This window comes from Salvelinus fontinalis, chromosome 2, assembly GCF_029448725.1.
Source record: "Salvelinus fontinalis isolate EN_2023a chromosome 2, ASM2944872v1, whole genome shotgun sequence".
Lineage (NCBI taxonomy): Eukaryota > Metazoa > Chordata > Actinopteri > Salmoniformes > Salmonidae > Salvelinus > Salvelinus fontinalis.
The window spans coordinates 72,394,324-72,418,273 of NC_074666.1; the positions used below are offsets into that span (position 1 = coordinate 72,394,324).

General features: G+C 44.1%; 1 protein-coding gene across 3 annotated transcripts in view; it reads left to right on the forward strand.

Moving 5' to 3' along the window:
• LOC129825047 (uncharacterized) overlaps positions 1-21,480 on the forward strand; it is a 34,993-nt gene extending 13,513 nt beyond the window's left edge. The window contains exons 1-6 of one of the 3 annotated variants that reach the window (XM_055884785.1): positions 11,876-15,753; positions 15,935-16,028; positions 16,271-16,867; positions 16,965-17,000; positions 17,193-17,318; positions 17,436-21,480. In XM_055884785.1, the coding sequence (XP_055740760.1) occupies positions 15,997-16,028; positions 16,271-16,867; positions 16,965-17,000; positions 17,193-17,318; positions 17,436-18,426 (1,782 nt within the window). In that variant the 5' untranslated portion in view covers positions 11,876-15,753; positions 15,935-15,996 and the 3' untranslated portion in view covers positions 18,427-21,480. Of the gene's footprint in view, positions 1-11,875; positions 15,754-15,934; positions 16,029-16,270; positions 16,868-16,964; positions 17,001-17,192; positions 17,319-17,435 lie in introns of those variants that run through there. The other 2 variants (XM_055884767.1, XM_055884776.1) reach the window with 2 other exon arrangements.
• The last annotated feature ends 2,470 nt before the right edge of the window (positions 21,481-23,950 follow it).

Below are 23,950 nucleotides of genomic sequence, written 5' to 3' on the forward strand. Positions count from 1 at the left end.
GAACACTTTCAGTTACCGACTCAACACTAGTAGTGTCAGACGACTGATCAGAATCCTGGTAGATTGTCACAGACCACACTGACGAAGCATCTTCAACCAAGGTAGCATCATCCACACTGAATGGAGTTTCACAATCAGAACTCTTGTAGGCTTCGGGGATATCTCTCTGGTCCACTTCTGCTGAGCACACCTCACTTAAGGGGACTTCATACGGTTGTTCCACCTCACTTCCATCAGCCGGGACTTCACCATCCTCTTGGAGTATCCTCCCAGAAGACTCAGGAAGGCCTGCTACCCAGTGGACAGTCCTGGCGTCACTCCCATCCATTTGGCTGGACTTTGCAGACATCTCAGAGATCACGTCACCACTCGATAGAGATCCGTGACCCTCAGGTTCCTCCCATGAAGGTAAAGGCAGAAAGTTGACTGGCATAATCAGGTTCCTATGCACAGTTTTGATGCGTCCAGTGGTAGGGTGTTGGATACGATATGTGTTCAGTGAGCTGTTCTTTGCAACCACTATGTACACCACACTCTCCCAGCGATCAGCCAGTTTCTTCTTGCCCCTCTCCCCCTTGTTAGCAAGTAGAACTCTATCTCCCTTCTGCACCGAGTGACCCTTAGACCGTCTGTTGTAGACCTCGGCTTGTCTCTTTTGTTGCTTACTGGCATGCTGCTGGGCCAATGTCATGGCCTCTCTCAGATCCTCACCCAGAGACTGGACATACTTATCCACATCTACTGTGTCCCCATCCAACAGCACACTTTCAAACATAACATCTACCGGCAACCTAGGGGTGCGTCCGAACATCAAGAAGAAGGGTGGAAACCCAGTAGTCTCATGAACAGTGCAGTTATAGGAGAATGTCAATGTGTTCAACATCTGAGGCCATTTAGCCTTAGACCTAGCTGGCAGAGCTCTAATCATCCCACCCAGTGTGCGATTCAGACGTTCTACTTGACCGTTACCCATGGGATGATAAGGTGTGGTGTGGGACTTTTCAACACCAGATAACTGAAGTAATTCTGCAATAAGTAAACTCTCGAAGTTTGCACCCCTGTCAGAATGGATGCAATCAGCGAACCCATAAATGCAGAAGAAATTATTCCAGAGAACACGAGCAACAGTCTTAGCAGACTGGTTTGGACATGGATACGCACAGGCCAGCTTAGTAAAGTGATCAGTCACTACTAACACATCAATAGACTTGTTGTTTGAATCTTCGGCAGTCCAGAAATCAATACACACAAGTTCTAAAGGTGCCGTTGTCACAATGGAGACAAGTGGAGCTCTTGCTTCAGGCTCAGGTGCTTTACTCAACACACATCTCTTACAGTGGGCCACGTATTCCTTGACATCCTTCTCCATAGATTCCCAGTAAAACCACTGTCTCGTGAGCCACAATGTGCGCTGCTGACCCTGATGACCAGCATCATCATGAACTCCCTTCAACACAAGGCCTCTCAAAGACACAGGTACAACATACTGGAATATTTTCTTCTTACTCACTGGGTGTTTTGAGACACGATACAGAATCCCTAACCGCGTGGTGAGTTTCCCCCACTGTCTTAGAGTATAAACTGTTTCTTTAGCTTCAAAGACTCGCTCTCTCCTAGATGGGCGCCGGCCTCTATCTACAAAGAACATTACTCTGCTGATGATAGGATCCAGTGACTGGTTATCATACAGCTCCTTGTGTGTAAGGACAGGTAAAGGGCTCTGACCCATGGACATCAACTTCTCAAGGTGCTGCACATGTGAAACGGACCTCACTGTGGCACCATCATCCCATCGGCGATGGGCCTGGAGGACAGCAGACACCTCTTCACAGGAAACCAACCCACTGACATCGTCTCCAGCTCTACTCAACTCACTCCCAGGAGCCATAGACGTTCCACAGCCAGCCTCGGGCTGCTCACAGGAGAGACGGAACATGTCTTGTACATCATCCAGTCGAAGACCTCTGGCTTCCTCCAGCAGGACATCATATGGAATTCTTGTCAGTCGGTGCAAATGGCTCTCTGCTCAAAGCATCAGCAACGACATTCTTGGGCCCTGGTATGTACTGGATATCAAAATCAAAAGGTGCCAGCTTTGCAACCCATCTCTGCTCACATGCAACAAGTCTCGGCTTTGTAAGAATATATTTGAGTGGATTGTTGTCGGTCCACACCGTAAACTTATGCCCTCGCAGCCAATGGCTGAACTTATCATGAATGGCCCATTTCATGGCTAGAAATTCCAGCCGGTGAGCAGGATACTTGGATTGTGCATGATTAAGAGATTTACTAGCAAAAGCTATTGGCCTGGCTATGGCCTTCCCATCTTGCACTTGGGATATTACAGCTCCCAAACCACTGGTAGATGCATCAACAGAAAGCAAAAATGGCTGAGAAAAATCTGGATGAGCCAGCAGTGCCTGGTCAACTAGTGCTGCTTTCAAAGCTTTAAAAGCGAGTTGACATTCGGCAGTCCAGTCTGCAGCAGTGAGCCTGCGAGAGGGACCAGGCCTCTTTTTGCCCTTGCCTCTCCTAGGCTTCTTCTGACCTGTAGTCAGCTGAAACAATGGCCTAGCAACCATGGAACAATTCTCAATGTAGTGTTGATAGTATACTACCATACCAAGGAAAGAACGAATTTTGCTAGGAGACGGAGTGACACCATCAGCTTCCATCATCTCACTCTCAGTCACATTCAAAATGGTTTGAACATTAGCAGGATCAGTGGCTACGCCCTCCTGAGAAATGATGTGGCCCAAAAACTTAACAGACCTCCTCAAAAACTTGCACTTAGACGGAGACAGTTTAAGATTGTGCTCCTGCAACCGCTGGAAAACCATCTCAAGTCTCTGCAGACTCTCTTCCTCCGTTTTAGCAAAAACCATCAGATCATCCAAATAGCAAAGGAGACTTAGAAAGTTTTGGTCCCCAAAGATGGTCAGCATCATTCTCATAAACGTAGCCGGGCTGTTGCAAAGGCCCTGAGGCAAACGATTGTACTCGTGCAGACCTAAAGGAGAGGAAAAGGCAGTGTATTTCTTATCCTCCTCATGCAGTGGCACATTGTAGTACCCATATGTCAAGTCCATTGTGCTGAAAAAGGCATTACCTCCCAGCGCCGCCAGTACATCAGCCTGATGAGGCAGGGGGTGAGCATCCTTCACTGTGCGGGCGTTTAACCACCTAAAGTCAGTACATAGACGCAAGTCCCCATTCTTTTTCCATACCAGCACCAATGGTGAGGCATACTCGCTGCTGGATTTTCTGACGATTTCCTTTTCCTCCATATCATCCAGTGTTTCCCTGAGTTTTTGGTAATGAGCTGGAGAAAGCCTACGATAAGGTAATCGAAATGGGCGGTCGTCAGTCAGCCGTATGCGATGGCAGAACTCTTTTGCCTCTCCACAATCCAGGCTATGTCTAGAGAACACCGTGTCATACTTCTCAATTAAACCGACAAGTTTGTCTTTCCAGAACTGTGAAACTGGACACTCCTCAACAGACAGGCCTTGAAGTCCAAGATTGCTCAGTGTACTGTTGTCATTAACTACACTGCCACCAACTGAACTCTTAGCTGTAAGACTGCCATGTGAGCTGTCACATTGTACTTTTGCCACGTTTTGGTAAGCAGCTTGCTGCTTCACATCATCAAAATCCTCCAATGCAATACAAGGGTACACATCTGCCACTTTAGCATTTCGTCTCAGGGTAACTGGCGAAGTTGTTGGATTCACAATCTTCACAGGGAGCCATCCATCCCCCCACAGAGGCGTAACTACTCTCCCTACTAGTATGTGTCGATTCACACAACGAGACGTGCTGGGCTCGACAACAACAGTACTGCCCACAGAGAGTTTTGTCTTTGGGGGTAAGCGGCCCCACACCAGATGCTCACTCATGGGTTGGAGCGTTACTGCCCTCTTCAACTTAATGGTGCCCACTTTATCTGCGATGGAGTCTCCTCTCCATCTCTCCAGATTTGATAGGAGACGCAGGAACTGGCTGTCCTCACACTGGCCAGAAGGACCTGGCGTACCCACCACCCGCCAGTAGCTGTCATTTGATTTGAACTGTCTAATCAGAGACTTCAACACGTTAGTGCCAACAATGAGTTCATCAACCTGCCCATCTACAATAAGCACTGGGACTACATAACTGAAGCCATAAAGCTGTAGTTTCAAGTCACACATGCCCACTGGGCTAGTTTGCGTCCCACCACAACCCACCAGTATGATGTCTGAAGGAGCTAGAAAGTTCCCCTCTACCACTCCTGCCTCCCTCAACCGAGGTACAATATCTGCGCGCAGAGTAGTAGCCATGGACCCACTATCTAACATCCCCTTCAGCTCAACTTTATCCTGTACTAGCACGGTGGTGTAAAACAAACTGTCATTCTGAGAAATTCTCATTGTGTTCTGAAAAATTACTGTGTTGTTCTTGGGTACTGACTCACAAAAATAAGAATAAACAGATTGGATATCATCATCATCATTGGAGGAAAAATTAGCCTGCCCCACATTGCCATCCTCAAAATGTAGGCTTTCTAGTTTTCCAGACCTGCCAGTCTGTCCACATCCAGGGCTCTTTCGCTTCCCAGTCTCACTACAGTCAAAGCTCATGTGGCCAGGAGAGAAGCACTTGAAACACAGCTGGTGCATCTGACAGTGAGCTTTGGTCCAGTGATTAGTGCTTCCACAGACAGCGCACTCACGTTTGGGGAACTGTTTACGGGGCCCTCTGTTCACAGACTGAGTATTGCTGACAAGAGCCTTCTCTAGCATACTCAAAACTTTCTCTAATGTCCCACCCTCAGATACAGATTGGGTCTGTTCTGGTTCACGGCCACATCGAGAAAAAGATGACACATTAGGTCTGCTCTCAGGATCCACTTCCTCCTGGGGGGAGTCGAAGACAGCAGCCACCTGCTGTGAAAGTTGTATTCTACATGCTTTACGCTCCCTTAACAGTTCATCCAAACGATCCTGTACCTCACTGGCTGTCCAGTCACGCAGGGGTTTGCATTTGAACACTTGGACCAACTCTTTATCAGGACAGTTGCGTACAAACATGACTGCCAACTCTGAGCGCTGATTGGGCAAAGTTCTACCCTCACCTACAAGATACTGTTCAGCTGCGTCTGCAGCTTTGTTAAGCCTAATCCAGAAATCTAGTGGACCCTCATTAGCATATGGTTTCATTGAATAGAAATCAGCTAATGGCATACCTGAGTAGACAGTATCCCCAAAGTGTTGCTTGAGAACACTGAACACTGCCTTAACATCTGTGACAACAGGGTTGTTACGCATCCAGACTTTGGTCACATCCCGTGCCCTCCCCATGAGCCTAGACATCACCTCCCCAACATTCTCAGACCCAGTGTAACCCCTCTTCTCTAGGTAGACTCCCATTAGCTCCTCCCACTCCAGGACAGAGTACTCATCTGAGCCATCACCCCTGAAGAAAGGTGGAGCACTAACCTCTGACTTCACAACCAGATTCAGCTTGGACGCATCAATAAAAGTTGACCCACATTGTTCAGGCAGGGGAAACTGCTGGGATTGGTCAGGGGAATGGGCAGGAGAAAGACTTGAAGCCCCAGGCTGCAGTAAACTCGCTCTGATAGATTCTCCTATCTCTGAGCCAATCTGCTTAATAAGGTCACTAAGCTGACTCGGTGTCCCATTATTACTGAGGACTGGGGACGATGGTACATCAAGAGACAGAGGTGGGATACCCTGGTCAGGTGGAGTAAACAGCCTACTCCTCCCAGTGCTAGTAAACTCAGGACTAGCAACCACTCTACTCCCAGGAGCTGACTGTACAAATGGTGTAAATGCATGGACACCCCTCCCTCTACCCACACTAACCACACCAAAATCCCCAGCATAACTCATCTTATGGACTTGAGAGTCTTCCATGGCTCAATAGAGAACTAAACTACATGTAATTTACTGCATACAAATACAAAAAAAAAATGCAATAAACAAATTCCCTCAAAACATGCAAATAAACACCAATACAATTATCTAGTGAATATGCTACATTCACCTTCACTATTTACAGTATACATTCACTTATAGCAAACCATCAACAAGTGCGCATGCGCGGATCGCGCATCTCCTCCACATGCACAGCTCCGGTGGTCAGCTTGAGCTAACCAGTCGGCAGGTCGCGGCACCAGTTTGTAGCGTGGTTCGTTCTGCGTTGTGTAATTCTTAATGAAGACGCTGCCACAACTGATGGTCTGCTCGTTGAAATCTTTTTATTTGCCCTGCACACGAAGAGACAACACACACGTTACCCTTGGTGCAGTCTCAGCTCTCCGGCACCTTGCTAGCCGAGGGTCAGGCAAAAGAGAACGATAAAGTGGTATGGGGATACAGATAACCCGCGATGGGCCAAACCAAAATATACAAAACTTTTACAATCACTTGTATGTACAATATTGGTATGAAAAAGTGTTTGTACACCAAATAAAAACATTAGCTATGCAGCTGTAATTAAATAAAAAAATACACTGAATTATTATTATTATTATCAGATTATTAACATCCCCTCTTGACCTGGCCTATTTGAATTGGTCCTTGTGTGCAATTTGGTGCGTAATCTAGGGGAACAACATCACACTGCTACATCAACAAATCAAAATATATTTTAGATTCTTCAAAGTAGCCACCCTTTGCCTTGATGACAGCTTTGCACACTCTTGGCATTCTCTCAACCAGCTTTACCTGGAATGTTTTTCCAACAATCTTGAAATAGTTCCCACATATGCTGAGCACTTGTTGGCTGATTTTCCTTCACTCTGTGGTCCAACTCATCCCAAACCATCTAAAATGGGTTGAGGTCGGGTGATTGTGGAGGCCAGGTCATCTGATGCAGCACTCCATCACTCTCCTTCTTGGTCAAATAGCCCTTACACAGCCTGGAGGTGTGTTGTGTCATTGTCCTGTTGAAAAACAAATGATAGTCCCACTAAGTGCAAATCAGATGGGATGACGTATCACTGCAGAATGCTGTGGTAGTCATGCTGGTTAAGTGTTTCTTGAATTCTAAATAAATCACTGACAGTGTCTCCAGCAAAGCACCCCCACACCATCACACCATCTCCACAATTCTTCACGGTGGCAACCACACATGCAGAGATCATCCGTTCACCTACTCTGCGTCTCACAAAGACACGATGGTTGGAACCAAAAATCTCAAATTTGGACTAATCAGACCAAAGGACAGATTTCCACCGGTCTAATGTCAATTGCCCGTGTTTCTTGGCCCAAGCAAGTCTCTTCTTCTTATTGGTTTCCTTTAGTTGTGGTTTCTTTGAAGCAATTTGACCATGAAGGCCTGATTCAAGCAGTCTCCTCTGAACAGTTGATGTTGAAATGAGTCTGTTACTAATTTGGGCTGTAATCTGAGGCAGGTAACTTTAATAAACTTATCCTCTGCAGCAGAGGTAACTCTGGGTCTTCCATTCCTGTGGCGGTCCTCATGACTGCCAGTTTCATCATAGCACTCGATGGTTTTTATATTGACTGACCTTGTCTTAAATGTCTTAAAGTAATGATGGACTGTCGTTTCTCTTTGCTTATTTGAGCTGTTCTTGCCATAATATGGACTTGGTCTTTTACCAAATAGGGCAATCTTCTGTATACCACCTCTACCTTGTCACAACACAACTTATTGGCTCAAACGCATTTAGAAGGAAATGCATTTCACAACTTAACTTTTAACTAGGCATTCCAGATGACTACCTCATGAAGCTGGTTGAGAGAATACCAGAGTGTGCAAAGCTGTCATCAAGGCAAAGGGTGCCTACTTTGAAGAATCTCAAATATAAAATATATTTTGATTTGTTTAACACTTTTTGGTTACTACATGATTCCATATATGTTATTTCATAGTTTTGATGTCTTCTCTATTATTCTACAATGTAGAAAAACCTAGAATGAGTAGCTGTGTCCAAACTTTTGACTGGTACTGTATATTTCGCAGCAGCTGGCTTGCAGTTCTCCCCTGAGAGCGAGCTAGTTGTCGCGAGAAGCACCACGATTCATCTCTCACAGGACGCAGCCATCTTGCTTAGACTCTTGTGTGTTCCACGGTGAACGAGCTATGCAAAGTAGCTTAACGAGAGGTGACCATTGCAGGACTAAGGACGGTTATAAACACACTATCCCTTAAGTCCTGCCAACCAGCACCTCCATGTATATAGCAAGAGATAAGCTATAAATGTGCCATTAGTTACAGCCGACCCACACGTATAAAGCAATAAATAAGCTATAAACGTGTGTGAGGTAAAATACTCTGCCCCTTCATGGTCAGGCAGTTTACACTGTTGGCTTGATTAATTTTCCACAAAGAAAAGATACACCCATTCACGTCTCCTCTCCTTCAGATAGTCTATGAGACAAATGCTGATACTGTAGTTCCCATTCTATACTATTGTACAGTATTGCACAGTGTATATTTTAGACAATAATATTACACTGTTGGCTTCATTTTCCAGTATTTGGCTGAGTTTACGTTAGCCCAACCATAGTGAGATTACACTGGTGTTTTTTTCACACAGTTGCGATAGTTTTTGTTACACTATTTTACAGTACGGACAGTAACTATCATAGTTTCCCTTGGAAACTGACATCACAGCTCTATTACACTGAGGGTTTCAGTGTGTAGCTGCGTTTACTACAGTTCTGTTGCACTACTTTACAGTACAGACAGTAACTATCCCTTAATTGGAAACTGACAGCTCTATTACAATACTGTTTTTACACACAGTGTGTAGCTGGGTTTACTGTAGTTTTTTCTGTTGCACTACTTACAGTAGACTACATACAGTAACTATCCTAGTTTCCCTCGGAAACTCACTTTTCAGCTATTACACTGCAGGTGTTACTAGTTTTCTGTTGTACTTACAGTTAAGACAGTAACTATCCTAGTTTCCCCTGGAAACTCACATCTCAGATCTATTACACTGAGGGTTTCAATATATAGCTGGGTTTGCTATATTTTTGTTACATTAGTTTACAGTACAGACAGTAACTATCCTAGTTTCCCTTAGAAACTCCCATAACAGCTAGATTACACTGCTGGTCTTCCACAGTGTATAGATGGGGTTGCCATATTATTTTGTTATACTGCAGGGTATACACTATCCATCTCTTCTTCCCACAGAGAGAAACTACCATGTCCAGCATGGCTTTTCGCCATGAGAAATGCGGGGTGTCCCTGCCCACAGGCAGCGGACTGCATCTAAGAAGATTGGCACTCTGCTGTCACCCTGAGGTGCTTGCCGCTGGCATTGGCAGCTTCTCACAGGTCCAAAGGCCAAAGTGAGAGAGGCAAGTGGAATCCCCATGGGCACTGAATACAGTGATGTAAGGCTGCGAACTCCAATTCCGATGCTGGCCACCACTATAATTCTGACGCCTCTAATGTCTCAGGGTCTTCTAATGTTGAAGCCCTGGTTGACTGAATGTTTCCGAATGAGTTCAGATGAAGGAGGCAATCTACACCCAAACCTCTCATTCTGGCCAAGGGTTCTGTTTGACAGACACGTTAACCGGCCATTACAGTAGTCCGCACTCTCCTCTCGCTGTTGCGGGTGAACTAGGGGCTTCCCCCAGTGTGTTGTGCAATGAAGGGCAATGAACACTTTTCACAGACGCAGGCAATACGAAAGCTTTATCAGTTTTTGTTAATTATGGTGAGAGAGTTTTGGGCCAGTGCCTATCCGACCGAACTCTCACATTGCATGGGGGACACTGTTACTGCAGCATTTCGGCTGGTCCGCCAGCCTTTGTCTTTTGCTGTGGTGGCACATTCTACTGGAGAAGTAACTGCCTTACCTGAACGATTGGATAGTCTGCCCCATCCAGGGAACAGGCCACAACAGACACGAGGACCCTCTTGAACCACATTAGAGTTCTGGGCCTCACCCTAAACAAGGAGAAGAGTCACCTGACCCCCTCAAGGAAGGTGATCTACCTCGGGATGCCCATAGACTTGACTCTCATGAGGTCACGTCTCCCTCAGGTGAGAGTAACAAAATCCTCTCCTACCTCGACCGTTTCCGGCTCGGACGAGCCATGTCGGTGGCTTCACTGTTGGTTCCGCTTGGCCTTCTATATCAGGCCACTCCAGCGATGGTTCAACTCCCACGGCCTGCACCCAAAATAACACAGACACCGTCAACTGTTGGTGATGAGTGCACAGGACCTGTGCTACAGCTTTGGGACAGGTTTGGGAGAGCACAGGTGGACCTGTTTGCATTTCAAGAGAACACTTATTGCCCCAGCTAGTTCTCGATTGACTGGCAATGCCGCTTTACACTTTCCCACCATTTCCCTGATCACAGCTACACTAGACAGGGTCATCTTGATTGGCCACCAGCTGCTCTTGATAGCTCCATGCTGGCCGAGACCACCATGGTTCAGTCTTCTGTTGTCTCTCCACTTAGGACCACATGGCAGCTACCCCTGAGGCCTGACCTTCTCTTCAGGCTGGGGGGACACTGTGGCATCCGGACCCACACTGCCTCCAGCTTCGGGTTTGGCCTCTGAGAGGTGTTAGTGGACCAGTCTTGGCCTTCAGGACAATGTGGTGAACACATTGCGGGGCGTCATGGTTTCTTCCACCAATGCATCATATCAAATGTGGTGGGGCATATTCTGTACCTGGTTTGAAAGCCATATGTGCAAACGGTTTTACGGTTTTCACAGTCACTGCTCGATGCGGGCTGAGCACCATCCACATTGAGAGTGTATTTAGCCGCTGTCTCGGCATGCCATGACGGATGCCAAGAGGGACCCATGGCTGGCTACCCATTGCTTTCCAAATTTATGAAGGGAGTTCGATGTCTGTGTTCAGCAGTGGCCAGCTCGGTGCCAAACTGGAACGTTGGCGTGGTGTTGTCAGCGCTTGCTAAGCCACTCTCGAACCCCAAGAGTTCAAATCAAATCAAATTGTATTTGTCACATACACATGGTTAGCAGATGTTAATGAGAGTGTAGCGACATGCTTGTGCTTCTAGTTCCGACAATCAGTAATTACCAACGGGTAATCTAACCTAACAATTCCACAACAACTACCTTATACACACAGTGTAAAGGAATGAAAGAATATGTACATAAAAATATATGAATGAGTGATGGTACAGAACGGCATAGGCAAGATGCAGTAGATGGTATCGACGACAGTATATGAGATGAGTAATGTAGGGTATGTAAACATATACAAGTGGCATTGTTTAAAGTGGCTAGTGATACATGTATTACATCAAGATGGCAAGATGCAGTAGATGGTATAGAGTACAGTATATACATATGAGATGAGTAATGTAGGGTATGTAAACATTATATGAAGTGGCATTGTTTAAAGTGGCTAGTGATACATTTTTTACATCAATTTTTACATTATTAAAGTGGCTGGAGTTGATTTCTTTACTTCACCTATTCGTGAAGGTGGCATTCCTGTTGGCTATTACCTCCACTAAGAGGGTGAATGAACTTCATGCCTTTTCAGTGAGCACTGAATGTTTTTCAGAATGCGTCCAGACAGAGGAGTGTCACCCTACGTCTTAACCCCTCATTCTTGCTGAAGGTCCTGTTTGACAGACATGTGAACCGGCCCTTACAATCATCAAGTTTGAACTCGGCATTGCTCATCCATATATTTATATGTACATATTCTTATTCCATCCCTTTAGATTTGTGTGTATTAGGTAGTTGTTGGGGAATTGTTAGATTACTTGTTAGATATTATTGCACTGTCGGAACTAGAAGCACAAGAATTTTGCTACACTTGCATTAACATCTGCTAACCATGTGTATGTGACCAATAAAATGTTATTTAATTTGACATTTGCTTGCATATGCTCCTCCCGCGGTTCCGGGTGAGCTGGGTGTTTTTCACCAAGTGTGCTCTACCCAGGTCAGGGCCTTGGACACTTACACAGACACAGGCAATACGACAGTCTGATTGGCTATTCATTTGTTATGGTGAGAGAGTTCAGAGCCTATCGATACAAAGACTCTCACATTGGATAGTGGACATCGGCGCAGAGGAAGGCTCCAGCCATGGCACCGGCGCAGAGGAAGGCTCCGGCCATGGAGCGGGACTGGACGCCGTGCCTGGACTGGGCATCGGCGCAGAGGAAGGCTCCAGCCATGGCACCGGCGCAGGAAGCTCCGGGCCGTGGACCGTCACTGGAAGCTTACCCGCTAACTAGCTAGCCATTTCACATCCGTTACACTCACCCCCCTTTCAACCTCCTCCTTTTTCCGCAGCAACCAGTGATCCGGGTCACGGCCCCAATGTAACAGTATAACTTTACGTCGTCCACTCGCCCCGACACGGGCGCGAACCAGGGAACCTCTGCACACATCAACAACAGTCACCCACGAAGCATCGTTACCCATCGCTCCACAAAGGCCACGGCCCTTGCAGAGCAAGGGGCAACACTACTTAAGTCTCAGAGCAAGTGACGTAACTGATTGAAATGCTACTAGCGCGTACCCGCTAACTAGCTAGCCATTTCACATCCGTTACACTGGCTCAGTGTTCTGTCACTCGTGGGGACACTATGTCACCGCCAAGTCTAAGGGTAGATCTCGAAAATTCTAGCCCCTTGGGTGCTGCCATTGAGTTACATTAGAAGTGTCCATCCAAGAAGGCTCAAGATCATTGGCCACAGATAAAATGACATCAAATCATGTTATATCTACAGTAGCTTTGATTGGACTTTCAAAATCTTATCTAGCAGAAATCATCATGAATCAAGTCGACAATCTACTGGCAAATCCTTTTTAATCCTTGTCATATGGGGTGGCAGGTAGCCTAGTGGTTAGAGCGTTGGGCCAGTAACCGAAAGGTTGCTAGATTGAATCCCCGAGCTGACAAGGTAAAAATATGTAGTTCTGCCCCTGAACAAGGCCGTTCCTGTTCCTAGGCCGTCATTGTAAATGAGAATTTGTTCTTAACTGACTTGCCTGACTCAACTGACTTAGTTAAATAAAGGTTGAAAAAATATGAAGAGAAATATAGATAAAATGTAGCAGTGCTCATTGGCCATTGGACATAAACATTACACAACAAGTTGGAAATTGCAAATTCAACAATGAGTGGTTTGGAAGGAATCAGTGGCTAACTGCAAGCATGCAAAGCAATCATTAGCCTGCTATTCAGTGGAATGGCTGTAGCTGTGTGGTCTAAGAATAAGGGACCAGCTCTAGTTTTCCTAGTTTTAAATTATAAACATTCAACGTTGTGCCGCTCTCAAAACAACTGTTAACTCGGAACTGCATAATCTGACTTTAGTGAGTTTAAGACAACTGGGAACTCTGGAAAAATTAGCTACGACTGGGAAAATAGGTTTTGAACTTTCATCCAACTCGGAATTGTAAATCGGGAACTTGGGCCTCTTTCTAGAGCTAAGACCTGAACATCACTGACATCATCGTGATTCAACTTTTTTCTTCTTCTTCGAGTTCCCAGTTGTCTTGAAAGCACCATGAATCCAGAGAATTCCAGACTTTGATGACAAAGTTTAATAAAAAAGTATTGGCCACGAAGGTGCATCCAAAAATGTTTTGTATGCTTCTGCATAAATGATATAATATGCCAGGGAGATATGTTTACTGTAACTAAGAAAGTAATACTTACACCTTGCCCAAACCGGCTGCGTGCGTGCGCCATCGTGCGCTATCGTGCATAAATGTATTTTTCCCCCCCACACCAAACGCGATCACGACACGCAGGTTAAAATATCAAAACAAACTCTGAACCAATGACATTCATTTGGGGACAGGTCGAAAAGCATTAAACATGTATGGTATTTTAGCTAGTTAGCTTGCACTTGCTAGCTAACGTTAATTTGTCCTGTTTAGCTAGCTTGCTGTTGCTAGCTAATTTGTCCTGGGATATAAATCTTGAGTTGTTATTTTACCTGAAATGGACAAGGATCTCTACTCCGACAATTAATCCACATATAAAACGGCCAACCGAATCGTTTCTAGTCATCTCTCCTCCTTCCAGGCTTTTTCATCGTGGTGATCGCATCTAAACTTTCATTGTATTACCACGACTACCGGCAAAACAGTTTTCGTCTTTCTATCACCCACGTGGGTATAACCAATGAGGAGATGGCACGTGGGTACCTGCTTCTATAAACCAATGAGGAGATGGCAAATGGATACCTGCTTCTATAAACCAATGAGGAGATGGGAGAGGCAGGACTTGCAGCGCGATCTGCGTCAGAAATAGGAACGACATCTATTTTAGACCTTGGTGTCGCAGACGCTCATGGGCGCGCGCAAGCAGTGTGGGTGCAATAATTGAATAACATGGGTTTCTAAATTTATTTTGCGACGCTCGCGCACGCGACGTGTCCGGTCTGGTCAGCATGTAAGTGTATGTTGTGTAGTAAGCTGTTAGTAGCCCACGTGCCTCACCATAAGAATTTTGTCTATTTTCACCTCTTAATTTTGCCTATTGTTCTGACTTGGTGGTGCACATGTAGCCTATAACCTGTTTTAGAGAGACGCAATCATTGAATATTGTAAGAGCTTTCATTGTCTGCTTATATGCCCCCTTTATTTATCCTACGGTTCTGACTTGGTGTACAGGAAGAACACTGTAAGAACGGTGCATGTTCTGAATTCTGTCACAGTACATTTCAAAAGTGCTGAACGTCCGTCATAGCTCGCTCATTAATGTCTTAATCGAAATTACAGATTGCCTCTTATCCGCTTGTCGTCCCCTTACACCATCGTTTGTACATCTCAATTGTCAGTAGAAACCATATTTGTTTAAACAAGTCAGCCATATCAGCTATATATTTTTTAAAGGCAGTAAATTAGGCTGAATGAACTGTTTCGCTGCCAGACAAGGCTCCGCTGACAGCCAGGTGTAGCAGTGGTATAGTGCAATTAATGTATTGTTTAGTGTTGTGTTGTGTAGTGGCTTTGCTGGCATGCATCCCACTTTTTGTTGTTGTTGCCCCACCAAGATTTACATGCTAAAATCACCACTGATTGTTTTGTAGTCTTAACATCGGGCACATAATAATGGCACAATTGCCAGAAAATAGCCTAATATAATATTTTTAAAGTTTGTCCAAGTATTTCTTGTACAGAGATTTCGAGATCCTCTGTCCAACGTTCATCACGCAAACTCTCCTCAAACTCTCCTGTTGGATTTATCTGTAGTTATGCACATGCACAAACTGGATTTATTTACAATTAGTAGTTTGAGCCCTAAATGCTGATTGGTTGAACACCGTGGTATATCAGACCTTGTACCACGGGTATGACAATAAATTCCTTTTTACTGTTCTAATTACGTTGGTAACATGATTATAATAGCAATAAGTATAACAAACCACAGGGGTTTGTGGTATATGGCGACATATTCCTAAACTTGGAAGAATTATTATTTTGATGAAAAACCGAATGTTGCTTCTTAGCCTAGGTCATTACAAATTGCGTCAATATTCCTTCTTAATTAAAACTCCATAATGTTATGAAAAAAAGCTTTATTGGATAAATGGGGCAACTCCTCTCTTGCTGCGACATGTGGGTTAGTTTTCGAGACCTGTGGGCAGGTTTTGACTGGTCATTGATCTAGTAATTTAGCTGGACCTGGCAACCCTGCTCGTTTGGTACTTGGCTATTCCCCAGTCGAATGGAAGCATGTTGACCCATTTAAAGAGACTACATTTCAGTTTGGTCTGCGTGCAGTAGGGTCTTTGTCAAGGTGAGTGAGGTTTAATAAATCCATTTTTTTTTTAACAAAAATGAAATGTTGTACTTCGAAAAGTATCTAAACATGTTTGCCCACGTAAGCCATGCCATGTCTGTGAATTCTGATTCAAAATTATTTTAGAAGAGAAATGTACACTTCAATTTTTCATGATTGTTGACTATTTGATCCACAGTTAATGGACATGACCAAGGCAACTAGAATTCAGTTCAGTAACAATATCAACCATACTGGGAAATGTCAAAACGCAGGGAGAGCGCCATGTCACGGTGAGACTATTAATAACTGGGGGCAATAAATTACTGTGGCAAAAAAAGGAGAGTGTTGTTGGATTACTTTACACAGACAACAGAGGGCAGTGTTGACAAAGAATCAAAGGTTTTCAATAAAGGCCATTCAATAAAAGTGTAAAGTTGGATAGGCACTCTAAATCTACAACTTTGTAATTTGATATACTGATTATCCTGCATTCAATAGTAAAGCTCCTAACTGAGGCCCTCTTTTGTTACAGATCAGCATTAACAAGGGAGCTCTTGGGCCAGTACATCTCAGACACCCTCAGCCACATTCACAGAGTGAGGGAGTTCTGTGACAGGCATTCCAAATGGGCCCTTCAGAGGGAGACAGAACTGGAAATGATGAGGGACATCAAGGAGAGGGCAGACAGAATTGACCTTAAGTTCGACCATGTCCGTAACTCAGAGACCAAGGCCAAGGCATTTGGGGAGTTCGTATGGAGCGGTCTGACCCAGGTGACTGCAGACAGTAGGTGTGAGGAGCTGGAGAAGGAGCTGGGGGCTGTACTAAAGGACACTCTGGGAGGCCTGGAGAAGCTGGATTACTTCCTGCATGCTGTGGAGTGTCTGGCGGTCACCTGTCTGTTGGTGTTTGAGGAGAACAGGTTCCTCTGTCTGCCTCAGGGGACGAGCCCTGCCAGTGTTCAGGCTGTCATCATTGCCGCCAGAATGGCCTGCCCTCTCCTCATCTATTTTAAGAGGGATGCTAAGGCCTTCTTTATTCCCAGCCTCCTCAATGTAGAGGTGCTGGCCTGCCAACTGGATAGATACATACAAATCAGCCAGCAGGTCTGTAAAAGGATGGAGAAGGGGTAAGTGGAGCTCCTATTGCAATTTCTTCAACATTAACTTATGAAATGTTTTTCATTGCCATTTTACAAACACTTGATGTCCATTCTTTCCTTCTAGATTACAGATCAGACCACAGCCTGAGAGTAAACTTGGGTAAGATCCCTCACACAGTTTTAATATCAGCATGTATATTATATTAGCATAGTTGTATTATTTTCCTTTCGTTTTTGTCCTTCTCAGATATGTCATTTGACAAGGTTCTTTGGCTTATGTGATATTATTCAAATGCCACAAAATAATGTAATGAATATAATTTAATTTTGAAATGAATATTCATTGTTACAGTAGCTCAGTCAGTCAAATGATGTTTTGGAAAAAGAGGAATGACATCCCTGTGGTCAACCTTGGTGATGTGAGTGAAGAGTCCATACAAAATATGCTCCAACATTTGAATCAGCTGAGTGAGACCAGGTAAGTTATTCTGCCATGGTTTGGTTCTTCTCTTAAAACTTATGTTGACATTCTTTAACAAGATTCAAGAACTAGTCTATTGGAAAACAGTAAATAGATATCTTTCCCCTCCGACAGGATGGACCCGCACGTCAGACTAACGTTCCTGTTCCAAGGGGCTGCTCAGCGCTTCATTGGCCGGTTCAGCCAGCGCCGACCCAGGATGGAGCAGTTTCTGACCAAGCTGGAAGAAAATGCTGTGCAGCTGGACAGGATGAAGCTGGGGGCTAAGATCTCCAGTGTGGCAGGCAGCTCAGTGGGGGCGGCTGGAGGGATCCTATCCATCGTGGGCTTAGCTCTGACCCCTGTCACTGCTGGGGTGTCACTGGCTCTCACCATTGCAGGGGTCAGCCTGGGGGTCACCAGTGGGGTCAACAGTTTAACTACTGGTCTCACAGAGATGAAAGTCAATAGCATCCATGAGAAGAAAGCCAGTAAAGTCTTCCAGAATTTCATGAAGGATGTGGAGAGTCTCCAGGAGTGTCTGGAGGATGTGGCCAGGAATATAGAGCCCATCCTGGGGCAGAGCAGGGTGGACATGGTTGGAGCAAGGAATGTGATTGCCACCACTTGGACCATCGGAAAACGCATTGACTCCCTAGTTGACCTTTCCTCAGGTTTTAAGTCAGCAGAAGTCCTTAGAAACAAAGATCTGATCACAAGCGCTGGTAAGTTGGCGCTCCAGGAAGGCAAAGTAGCACAAAACCTGCCCAAGCTAGCCGAGGACATCCCAGACATTGGACAGGTGGCCAAAGGCACCCCACTAGTCCTCTCCAAGTCAGCGCGGGCTGGTCTCATCACCCTCAACGTCCTCTTCATTGGCCTGGATGTCTTCTTCATCTGTAAAGACAGCGTCAGCCTGGCCAAAGGCAGCAAGAGTGAGAGATCCCAGCTCATCCGTGCCAGATCAGCATTGTGGCGCACAGAGATGGACTCCTGGCAGAGGATCCATGACTCGCTGTGTAGAGGTCTATTAACATTAGAGAAAAGTCAGATCGTCCTGGAGCAGCCATTTTACCCTCTGGAGGAGAAGCTGAGAGGGAAGAAATCGATGTGTATGACACAGTAGGACAACATAAATGACTGAACAGTCTTTGAAGTTAGGGCCTCTCAAACATACTGTACAGTGGCACTTAGAATGTTAAACAATTAAAAATAAAGAGATGACACACTTTTTTCATTTTCATCACTCATTCTGTACACAAGTCTAATTTTATAATCAACTTTACAATTTAATGTTATAAGAAATAAAACAATCTGTTCAATTTAATGAAACGTAGTCAGTTTAATATCATGGCCATATGTTTCCAAAATATGTGTTCGGTGTAGTCAAAATACTGAAAGTGAAATGTAATAATGTTTCCAATATTGTGCTGCTGACATGTACCTTCATACACAGAAGACATATTCCTCACTTCACTGGAAGTTGAAGACTTCGTACACAGGGACAGATCAAAATTTACTGGGGGGAGGGGCTTGTCCAACTCAAGGTGTCCTAAAAAAAGCTCCCTCCCCAAAGTTACAAATATTTCCACATGACCCTCCCCTTGTACTGTAAAATTATTTGAACACCCTCCCCCCTCATATAATTAACTCAAAACCATTTTTAAGACCACAAATAACAATATCTGTACCGAGCCTGTGTTTATAATCGTGTATATAGACTTTGCCAGTTCAGCATGCTTGCATGCCACGGCGTGCTACGGGCCAGAAGATTGAGGGTTGTCGTGGAAATTTTAACCAGAAAAGAAGAGACTGTAGATCCTTCAAACAACAACTTTTTAAAATAAGATTTGCAAATCGGGGGCTGGTTAACAATCACTCAAAAGTTGCAAAAGTTAAGAACCCAACAAAGAATAGTTTTGTCTCGGCTTTTATAACCTTAGTCTACGTGCCAGTTTAGCAGGTGTGTAAGATCATGATGGGAACATAGCGTAAACAACTGATAACGCCAGTTTTGTTACTCCTTTCTGCTGATAGAATTGTCGCTGCTGCTCAAGCTAGCCTCTGTTCTATTCATATCTCCACACAGCTGTGCCCTTGAAAGATACAAAAAGAACAGGATGGACCAAAAACTGGTCACTCTCAGACGGCCCTTTGTCTTTGGCCGTGTGACTAAGTTACTCAAAAACAAGAGAGAAAAAACACTGGCTTCTTCTTACATGAAAAAAACAAACAGTGGAAATGTACAGGATAAGGCTTATACAGCGCATGTGCATAACAAAGTTCGTAATTCCCACCATAGGGTTCGCCAACCAACACAGACGAGCTCACTCTCCCTGCCTGTTTCATGACACTACGATCAGAGCTGGTTGCAGACAATCATCAGCTTGGGGTGAATCAGATTTTCAAAATGTCTATACCGTATTCATAATTACATCAAATATATGCAACAAATTTTCCACCAACAGGTTTCTTTGCCAATGACCACACAATCTATAAACAAAGCATACTGACTTCGAGCACTTCAATATTGGTTTGCATTTCAACACCACAATAAATAGGCTACTTGTATGTCAATCTCGACAAACAGAAAATACATCCCTGCCTAACTTGTAGGCTTACCCAGTATTGAAGGCTTGGCTTGACAATCTCAAAATGTCATTCACCTTTTTGATGTTTTGTAACAGATGTCTCTTTCCATTCCTCAATTGGCCGCTGCACAATTCGGATTGATTTTATTTGTCAGTTAAAGAAATACATACTGTATACAGTGCATTCGGAATGTATTCAGACACCTTGACCTTTTCCACATTGTGTTACGTTAAAGCCTTATTCTAAAATGGATCAAATATTATTATATTATATTTTTTTCTCATCAATCTACACACAATACCCCACAATGACAAAGTGAAAACAGGTTTTTAGATTATTGAAAATGTATTAAAACCTCAAAACAATAATACATTATTTAGATAAGTATTCAGAATCTTTGCTATGAGACTGAAAATTGAGCTCAGGTGCATCCTGTTTCCATTGACCATCCTTGAAATGTTTCTACAACTTGATTGGAGTCCACCTGTGGTAAATTCAATTGATTGGACATTATTTGGAATGGCACACACCTGTCTATGTAAGATCCCACAGTTGACAGTGTATGTCAGAGCAAAAACCAAGCCATGAGGTCGAAGGAATTGTCCGTAGAGTTCTGAAACAGGATTGTGTCGAGGCACAGATCTGGGGAATGGTAGCAAAAAATGGCTGCATTATTGAAGGTCTCCAAGAACACAGTGGCCTCCATCATTCTTAAATGGAAGAAAAGCTGGCCGCCCAGCCAAACTGAGCAATCGGGGGAGAAGGGCCTTGGTCAGGGAGGTGACCAAGAACCCGATGGTCACTGACAGAGCTCCAGAGTTCCTCTGTGGAGATGGTTGTCCTTCTGGATGGTTCTCCCATCTGTGCAGCACTCCACCAATCAGGCCTTTATGGTAGAGTGGCCAGACGGAAGCCACTCCTCAGTAAAAGGCACATGACAGCCCGCTTGGAGTTTGCCAAAAGGCACCGAAAGGACTCTCATACCACGAGAAACAAGATTCTCTGATCTAATGAAACCAAGATGGAATTCTTTGGCCTGAATGCCAAGCGCCTTGTCTGGAGGAAAACTGGCACCATCCCTATGGTGAGGCATGGTGGTGGCAGCATCATGCTGTGGGGATGTTTTTCAGCGGCAGGGACTGGGAGACTAGTCAGGAAAAGATGAACGGAGCAAAGTACAGAGAGATCCTTGATGAAAACCTGCTCCAAAGCGCTCAGAACCTCAGACTGGGGCAACGGTTCACCTTCCAATAGGACTTAGACCCTAAGCACACAGCCACGACAACACAGGAGTGATTTCGGGACAAATCTCGGAATGTCCTTGAATGGTCTAGCCAGAGCCTGGACTTGAACCCGATCGAATATTTCTGGAGAGACCTGAAAATAGCTGTGCAGCGACGCTCCCCATCCAACCTGACAGAGCTTGAGAGGCTCTGCAGAGAAGAATGGGAGAAACTCCCCAAATACAGGTGTGCCAAGCTTGTAGTGTCCTATCCAAGAAGACTCGAGGCTGTATTCGGTGCCAAAGGTGTTTCAACAAAGTACTGAGTAAAGGTTCTGAATACTTATGTAAATGTGATATTTCCGTTTTATTTATTTATTTTATTCATATATTTGCAATAAATTCTAAAAACGTGTTTTTGTTTTGTCAATATGGGGTACTGTGTGTAGATTGATGAGGAAGAAAAACAATTTAATCAATTTTAGAAGGAGAATGTAACCTAACAATATGTGGTAAAAGTCAAGGGGTCTGAATACTTTCTGAATGCACTGTACAGTGCCTTGCAAAATGATTTATCCCCCTTGTTATTTTACCTATTTTGTTGCATTACAACCTGTAATTTAAATAGATTTTAATTTTAATTTCATGTAATGGACATTCACAAAATAGTCCATATTGGTGAAGTGAAATGGAACAAATAACTTGTTAAAAATGTTTTAAAAAATTAAAAGTGGTGCGTGCATATGTATTCACCCCCTTTGCTATGAAGCCCCTAAATAACATCTGGTGCAACCAATTACCTTCAGAAGTCACATAATTAGTTAAATAATTATAGTCCACCTGTGTGCAATCTAAGTGTCACATGATCTGTCACGGATTGCTATACACCAGCGGGACCCATTCAAGTTGAAGGAGCTGGAGCTCCTTCAACTTCAATGCCTTGAAGAATGGGCAAAAATCCCAGTGGCTAGATGTGCCAAGCTTAAAGAGACATACCCCAAGAGACTTGCAGCTGTAATTGCTGCTAAAGGTGGCTCTACAAAGTATTTGTCACGTTCCTGACCTATTTATGTTAGTTTTTGTGTGATTAGTTGGTCAGGACGTTAGGTTGGGTGGGCATTCTATGTTATCTGTTTCTATGTTGGTTTCGGTTTGCCTGGTATGGCTCTTGATTAGAGGCAGGTGGTTTGCGTTTGCCTCTAATTAAGAGTCATATTTAGGTAGGGCATTCTCACTGTTTGTTTGTGGGTGATTGTCTCCTGTGTCAGTATGTTTGTTCGTACCACACTGGACTGTAGCGTTTGTTTGTTTCGTTTTCGTTTCGATGTCGTCTGTTTCCTGTACGTAAGTTTATGTCTAGTTATGTAAGTTTATGTTCAGGTTTCGTCAACGTCGTTTTGTTATTTTGTAGTTTGGAAAGTGTTTGTTTCGTTTCGTGTTTTGCCATCATCGTGTTTAATAAAGATGGCTTATTTCCCTGAGCCTGCGTTTTGGTCTGAAGATCCTTCTCTCCGAGAGCGTCACCCGTTACAGTATTGACTTTGGGGGGGGTGAATAGTTATACAGGCTCAAGTTTTCAGTTTTTTTTGTCTTATTTCTTGTTTGTTTAGCAATAAAAAAATATTTTGCATCTTCAAAGTGGTAGGCATGTTGTGTAAATAAAATTATACAAACCCCCCAAAAATCATTTTTAATTCCAAATTGTAAGGCAACAAAATAGGAAAAATGCCAAAGGGGGGTGAATACTTTCACCAGCCACTGTATACACAAAGATTTTTTTAAAGTGATCAGGATTGCACAATAAAGTCGGGGACTTATTTCCATTGTGGTCCCTATTTTTTATATAAATACATACAGTACAAGGCAAAAGTTTGGACACACCTACTCCTTCCAGGGTTTTTCTTTATTTTTACTATTTTCTACATTGTAGAATAGTAGTGAAGACATCAAAACTATGAAATAACACATATGGAATCATGTAGTAACCAAAAAAGTGTTAAACAAATCAACATATATTTTATATTTGTGATTCTTCAAAATAGCCACCCTTTGCCTTGATGACAGCTTTGCACACTCTTGGCATTCTCTCAACCAGCTTCATTCCAGGTGACTACCTCATGTATTTCAATTAACATGTGTGCCTTGTTAAAAGTTAATTTGTGGAATTTCTTTCCTTCTTAATGCGTTTGAGCCAATCAGTTGTGTTGTGACAAGGTAGAGGTGGTATACAGAAGATAGCCCTATTTGGTAAAAGACCAAGTCCATATTATGGCAAGAACAGCTCAAATAAGCAAAGATAAATGACAGTCCATCATTACTTTAAGACATGAAGGCCAGTCAATCCTGAACATTTTAACAACTTTGAAAGTTTCTTCAAGTGCAGTCGCAAAAACCATCAAGCGCTATTATGAAACTGGCTCTCATGAGGACCGCCACAGGAAAGGAAGACCCAGAGTTACCTCTGCTGCAGAAGATAAGTTCATTTGAGATTCCAGCCTCAGAAATTGCAGGCCAAATAAATGCTTCACGGAGTTCAAGTAACAGACACATCTCAACATCAACTGTTCAGAGGAGACTGCGCGAATCAGGCTTTCATGGTCGAATTGCTGCAAAGAAACGACTGCTAAAGGGCACCAATGAGAAGAAGAGACTTGCTTGGGCCAAGAACCATGAGCAATGTATATTAGACCGGTAGAAATCTGTCCTTTTGATCTGATGAGTCCAAATTCGAGATTTTTGGTTCCAACTGCTGTGTCTTTGTGAGACGCAGAGCAGGTGAACGGATGATCTCTGCGTGTGTGGTTCCCACCGTGAAGCATGGGGTGGTGGGGGGGGG